Source organism: Protomyctophum parallelum (assembly GCF_964188405.1).
Source record: "Protomyctophum parallelum genome assembly, chromosome: 23".
Taxonomy (NCBI): Eukaryota; Metazoa; Chordata; class Actinopteri; order Myctophiformes; family Myctophidae; genus Protomyctophum; species Protomyctophum parallelum.
In genome coordinates this window covers 15,433,445-15,439,444 of record NC_139715.1, presented here as the reverse complement: position 1 = coordinate 15,439,444, position 6,000 = coordinate 15,433,445, and the positions used below count along the sequence as shown (strand labels likewise).

The 6,000-nt window shown below is 41.1% G+C and overlaps 2 protein-coding genes across 2 annotated transcripts in view; one reads left to right on the top strand and one right to left on the bottom strand.

Moving 5' to 3' along the window:
- arl6ip6 (ADP-ribosylation factor-like 6 interacting protein 6) overlaps positions 1-209 on the top strand; it is a 4,087-nt gene extending 3,878 nt beyond the window's left edge. Inside the window, exon 4 of the mRNA XM_083758298.1 lies at positions 1-209. This exon is cut by the window's left edge and continues 280 nt beyond it. The gene's annotated coding sequence lies outside the window, so the exon portion shown is untranslated.
- Positions 210-429: 220 nt separating this feature from the next.
- unc50 (unc-50 homolog (C. elegans)) lies at positions 430-4,898 on the bottom strand. The gene is made up of 6 exons (XM_083758325.1): positions 4,773-4,898; positions 3,294-3,589; positions 2,655-2,775; positions 2,174-2,313; positions 1,615-1,722; positions 430-1,233 (listed from the first exon to the last, which is right to left on the bottom strand). Exons 1-6 carry the CDS (start codon positions 4,877-4,879, stop codon positions 1,097-1,099), a joined length of 909 nt encoding a protein of 302 aa, XP_083614451.1. The 5' UTR covers positions 4,880-4,898; the 3' UTR covers positions 430-1,096.
- Positions 4,899-6,000: the final 1,102 nt, after the last annotated feature.

The following is a 6,000-nucleotide window of genomic DNA, read 5'->3' as shown; positions in this document are numbered from 1 at the left end:
CTGCCTTGTCCAATTCAGCTATGCAGTTTTTGTTCCATTCCTAAGCCAATTATGCTGGTGCTCTGTCGAAACTGTCTTATCAGCACAACTGATATTTCTAAAGTGATTAATCCGTCCTAAAAATCTTCTATTAACAGCTAGTTGTGCTGTCATGCTCATTTCAGCACGGCTGGAGAGCCTATTTCAACCAATTGCTTAGTCAGAAGAACTACCTGTATTACTATAAATATTTCATTCCACTGCGTACAACATGTGGAGGGGCGACTCCTCTGCGTACAACATGTGGCACACGTACCACGTACTTGCTTCTCCCACCCATGTCTCGTTAGAATACCCCTTTTTCTTCTTGAGGTTTTATTTTAGTGTGCATCAAATAAAGGATCATCATGGTTTTCTGCTGAAATAATGACATCTTGAGGTGACTCTGGCTTCAGTTAAAACCTTTTTAATGAAAGTGCTTTGGAATGTACATTTTGAAGAGGACAGAAATGCCCCAAAGTCAAACAACCATTCCCTCGTTCCCTCTCTTCAACAAGCAGGTTTTAAAGTTTTTTTTGTTTTGTTTTTAATAAAAAACCAAAAGAAATAACGGAAATAAGCCTTTCCACTTCAGAATGATTTTTGTATATATTAACACCATAACCAGCTTAACATTATTTACAACTTGTACAAAAAAATAATAATATCATGGCTGGATCTTCATACTTTAAATCCCTGGTTTCTGCAACCAGTTCCAACTCCATTGTCCACTGAGCTCCAGCTCCATTTGATTAGTCAACCAGGGATCAGCAAAGAGTCGATTACCAGTAAACAGAGAGCCAACGCGTGCAGTGGACCGGTCGAACACGACTGCGAGTGATCCCACGATCGGTCAACGGAGTAAACCGACTTAACAATCAACAGTCTAATCAGTCCACCGTTTACTGGAAGTCAACCCAGGGTCACTCGGACCAGGAGTTGGCTACTAATCGAATAGATGTTGATAGACATCGTGGTCTGTCGGAACGAACTTGTTTCCTATCCGGCTACCATCCTTGAGAGTTCAGCCGGGGAGTGCTGAGCCGTGTCCTGTGTGATCTGCCCATCTGGTGGCCTGCTACTGGACTCTGTATTTGTAGAACCAGCAAAGGCCACGCGTGAAATTCCAACCCAAAGAGATGGACAGAACGTAGACCAGCACCAGGAGAGCAAATGGATACAACAGCACCACTGTGTTGTTCAGGAACGGTAGTACTGTAGAAAAGAAATGTATAGTAAGTAAGTCAATTTTATTTATATAGCACCTTTCACAGAGGACTCACAGTGCTTTACATGCAAGACAAAGAAAACAAAGCAGATACAAATTGCTGTACAATTCAACTCAAAATGACAATACGAGCATGATGAATCAAATAAGAAAACAGGAAATTCAGGTTGAACCATCCACAAATGCTTGTTGAAAAACGTTTTAAGGCTGTTCTTATAGGAGAGGTGAAGAAGAGGCAGGGAGTGAATGAGAGACAGCAGCAGATTAAGATTAACACAAATTGGCTACCTGGCATTTTTCCTATGCCTGTACTTTTTTATTTTACCCCAAACACCTGAGACCAAAGTGATATAAATGTGGGTTCTCACCGTTGTAGCCTAAGAAGGTGATGTAGAGGTAATAGCCAATGGCTATCAGCCACATGGTATTTCCTACAAAGTAACCCAAGAACCATTCTGAGTTGATCACCACAATATCTGAAACACAGGGCAGAACAAGAGGCATTAAGTACGGCAAATAGTCTTCTCTGCTGAGAGAAGACTATTTGAACTAGTACACTCTTAAGGTACTTTCAAACAGGCAGCGATGAACACCGACGTTGTCGCCTGGATCAACGACAGGTCTGCTACAGTTCTGTTCAAGAGGGGCGCAACAACGCAAGCGTAAAAAAAAAAGCTAAACAGAATCCGGGTCTGACAATTTCACGGGACAGCGCCTTAAATACGTCTGCATTGTTGACCCTCGACAGAGACAAAAAAAACGCAGGTCTCATTGCAAAAATTAACTATAGGCACGTTAAATCACTGCCCGTTTTGAAAGAACCTTTAAAATGTTACTTCATAAAACAAAAAAGGTCAAGCCTTTTAAAACCATGAATGGAAATAGGACAAAGAGGTAATTTTGTGAGATACGCAGAGAGTTACTTACGGTTTATGAAGAAGAGCTGTAGGAAGTGGAGGATGACGAGGAGAGGGTAGAAGGCATTGAGGTGGACATCAAACGCATAGCCCCACTCCACGTCATAATCTCTGCTGGGCTGTTTCAACAGGTACTTATTCGTGACTACCCTGAAAGAGGATGAATCAATAACACTAAATAATTCACAATCACGACCTGTGTTGCAATATGCCGTGGTACAGTATATTCTCACTCTGTGCTGAAAACGCGTATGGTTTAATTTGGTGTAATGTTGCACAGGCAAAAGTGTGGAGTGTGTCTCTAGTAGTCTAAATGGTCCTCAGACGAGCCCTCCGTCGCTTCCAGTCATATTAGTATGACGTATCGTATAGTGTTAGTATTGCTATCAACAATAGTTTTTAATACAAGTTTTTATTAATAACTTATGTCTTCATCACCCATTATGTCAAGAAGTCCTGGAAAACAGTCATTGTACTGCATACTCACTCACCACATGATGGTTGATATGAGAAGGCCGGTTCCAATACAGTCGATAAACACCACCCACAGCAACAGCTTCAGAGTCTCCACAAACCCCATGTCTAACACCAGGCCGAAACCTATTGTTGACACTGTACAAGAGGACAAACGGAACCATTCAGGAAGAATGCCATCTCCAAAAGCAGATCAAAGTATTTGGCTGCACAGTGATCTAAATCAGTGGTCTTCAACCAGTGGTCCTTGAGGGGGTTCCAGGTGGTCCCCAGATAATGATAGAGAGTTGGCAACCAAATGGACCACTAGAGATCTTTAACTCTTGAGAGGATACAATGAAACCAAAATGTACCTTTTCAAGAGTTACATTATTGTTAAACATCTGCATTATACTTAATTTACAAGACGTCTACACAATTAGAGATTGTTATATTGATCAACATTTGCCTGTTTCTCTCTCCTAATGGTACCAACATCAATACAGCATGAAATCGTGGACAAAATCTTATCCAACAACAAAATGTTCAAAGTTTTGGGTCTGAGATGGTGGTCTGTAGCTCAAATGCCCAATAAATAATGGGCCTTGATACAAAAAGGGTTGAAAACCACTGATTCTAGAATGCTTGACGAAATAGAATGCATAATGGACACTCACCGCACAGCCAGATGCTGAGCAGCACCAGGAAGGCTGGGTCGTCTCTGGCCCACTGGTCCTTGGTCTGTTTCCTGTAGTGGAAGTTGCGGTAGACCCTCTGCGGCGACGTGAACAGGTACAGCATCTGCCACACGGCGAAGTCAAAGTCCATGGCTTTGAAGTGCAGCAGCCGCCGGAGGTACTTGTAGCGCTTGGCGCCCGCCGTGTGGCGCGCCGCGTCCCTGGAACCCGGGGCGCCATTGCCCTGTGCCGAGGTGGTTGGCAACATGGCGCTGATGGAAACCAGCTGATAAGGACTGGTTGGGGTGTGTGGGGTGGGGAGAAATGGGAAGAAAACATTTTTCATGTCAAGGACCCCCAAATTGACAACAATTAGCCCACAGACCCCCATTTGAAAAGATATGCCAGGGAGAAGCCCCATAAGATTTTTACGGCTCTAGCACTAGCAGAGATTCTTAACCAGTTTAATTTCAAGGACACCCAGGTTTGACATGCATTAGTCTACGGACCCCCATTTAATGGTATTTCTTTCTCTGAGACCCCCAATTTATATTGTAAAATCAATGTAACTGAGAGTGTGCAAATGTACATTTGTACACACTCAGAGTTACAGACCCACAAGGGTCCATTTGGTTCCAAACTATCATTTAGCCTGGGACCCCCTGGAACTCCCTCAAGGACCCCTGGGGGTCCCCGGACCCCACTTTGGGAACCACTGTCCTAGACTAGCTTAACACCCAGTCAGCTCTATATGCTGCCTCATGTTCTGTGGAACAACAGGCAAGTTCCAGAAGGAAATCACTTATTGAGTTATAGTGGTCGTTTGTTGATTACTATACTTTACTTACTGTAGAACTAGGAATTTGATATGGTTGACAAGTTGAAATGTTCCATGTTCATCATCATTGATTATGTTTATTTACACTATGGCGTTCTATATCAACTTTGTGAGTTTGAAATCAATAAATTGCTGTGACTTTAATTCCCATAATTCATAATAGTTTGGAGAAACTGGCATGGTGAACATGGCAAAAGTTTGTTGTTAAGATATTTAAATTTCCACTACTTACTTCACCCCAATAGTCTTCTGTAAGAGACTGACTTCCATTGCACAAAGTCAAATCAGACTTTAACAAGGCAGTGACAGATTTGTAGACAACAAAATGTCATTACTGTCAAGCCTACGTTTTATTGATTGAAGTATTTAACAGTTTGGAGAATTACAGTACATTTCAAGCACCGTGTACATGAACAAGCTAAATAATACAGCTTTTGGACGTACAATACATCACATAATGTCTGCAATGTTCAATTAATATAACTCTTTAGTTAACAAGATACTTAGCTATAGCTAACACCATTAGCTTGACGATAGCTTTGTTGCCAATAAGGCCTAGTTTGTCGTTTCTGAGCAGAACATGGAGAGAACGTAGTAAAAAGTGCATGCCAATAATTTTCATTTAAACAGGTCTACTTTACCTGTTCGACTGAACTCTTTCGCTGGAGAGAGAAAGCTCTAGAAAGCTTGTTATTGTGCTATTTATTGTTGACGTCTGACTGAGAGAAAACGCTTCCTGAACTGTCATAAACTGAACACGTAGCAACTTCCGGTAACATCGTCGTGGGGCATCATGGGAGTTGAAGTCTCCGATAAATTATACCCAAACTAAACCAATCTCTTTGACGATTAAACTTCTAGAACTCTAGGCCAGTGGTTCTCCAGTGGTCCTTAAGGGGGTTCCAGGTGGTCCCCAGCTAAATGATGAAGAGTTGGTAACCAAATGGACCCTTATAGGTCTTTAGGTCTTGAGAGCATAACATTTTACACTCTCAAGAGTTAAATTATTGTTAAACATCTACATTAATTTACAAGAAGTCTAATTACAGAATGTAGAATTGTTATTTTTGATCGTTTGGCCTATATGATCTGTGGCTTGCACTCTCAATTAGGCATTTTCCCAGAGGTTAATTTCACTGATGTGTACAACCTTTATTCAAATAGTTTCATTTGTATTGGAGTGTGAAGCTTGAGGTACGTAGTTCATAATCGCGTGTCGTGGAGATTGTGACACACATGGGCCAGTATAAAATCACCAACCAGTATAAAAGGAGAGAGAGAACAGCCCACAAGCTCTTTTGCCATTGTAACAAACACCACATGCTGCTGAGACCCTGTTTTCCCAGTGAAACAATACTAGACAGACAAGTCACTAGTCAGATAAAGTTGATAGTCAAAGTTACTTTAAGCAACTCAACTCATATAAGCCACTGTCCAAGTATCCCAAACCATTTGCCTGCATACTGTTTATAAATCAATACCTTTACAGTCTATGATCAATACATTGAAACTGGGACTCAACTGATGCAAATTACAGCAATGTTGTTATTCAATTGAACCATTTACATGTCACATCTATAACCATAAGTGTTCACTTCGTAAATGTGTGTCAACCCCCATCCTCTGCCAGAGAAATGCCTGCTGATTATATCCTTATACTACAAGCTTTCTATCTTTGGGGTATTCCTGAATCTTATGTCATATTATGGTACATAATTATGCAATTCTTAACCCATGATAAGACACAGTACAAGAGGAAATATCAGATTCCACTAGAAGGCTGACTTGAAAACACTAGAAAACTAACTTGATATACCTGACATTATTACATTAAAGAATTCCTGATTTTTATATAGAAGTGTATAATTG

Coding starts and splice junctions, on each gene's coding strand:
- unc50 (XM_083758325.1), bottom strand. CDS start 4,879: ATGACAGTTCAGGAAGCGTTTTCTCTCAGTCAGACGTCAACAATAAAT. Junction 1,723..2,173: donor ACAGCTCTTCTTCATAAACC/GTAAGTAACTCT, acceptor CCTGTGTTTCAG/ATATTGTGGTGATCAACTCA. Junction 1,234..1,614: donor CACCTTCTTAGGCTACAACG/GTGAGAACCCAC, acceptor TCTTTTCTACAG/TACTACCGTTCCTGAACAAC.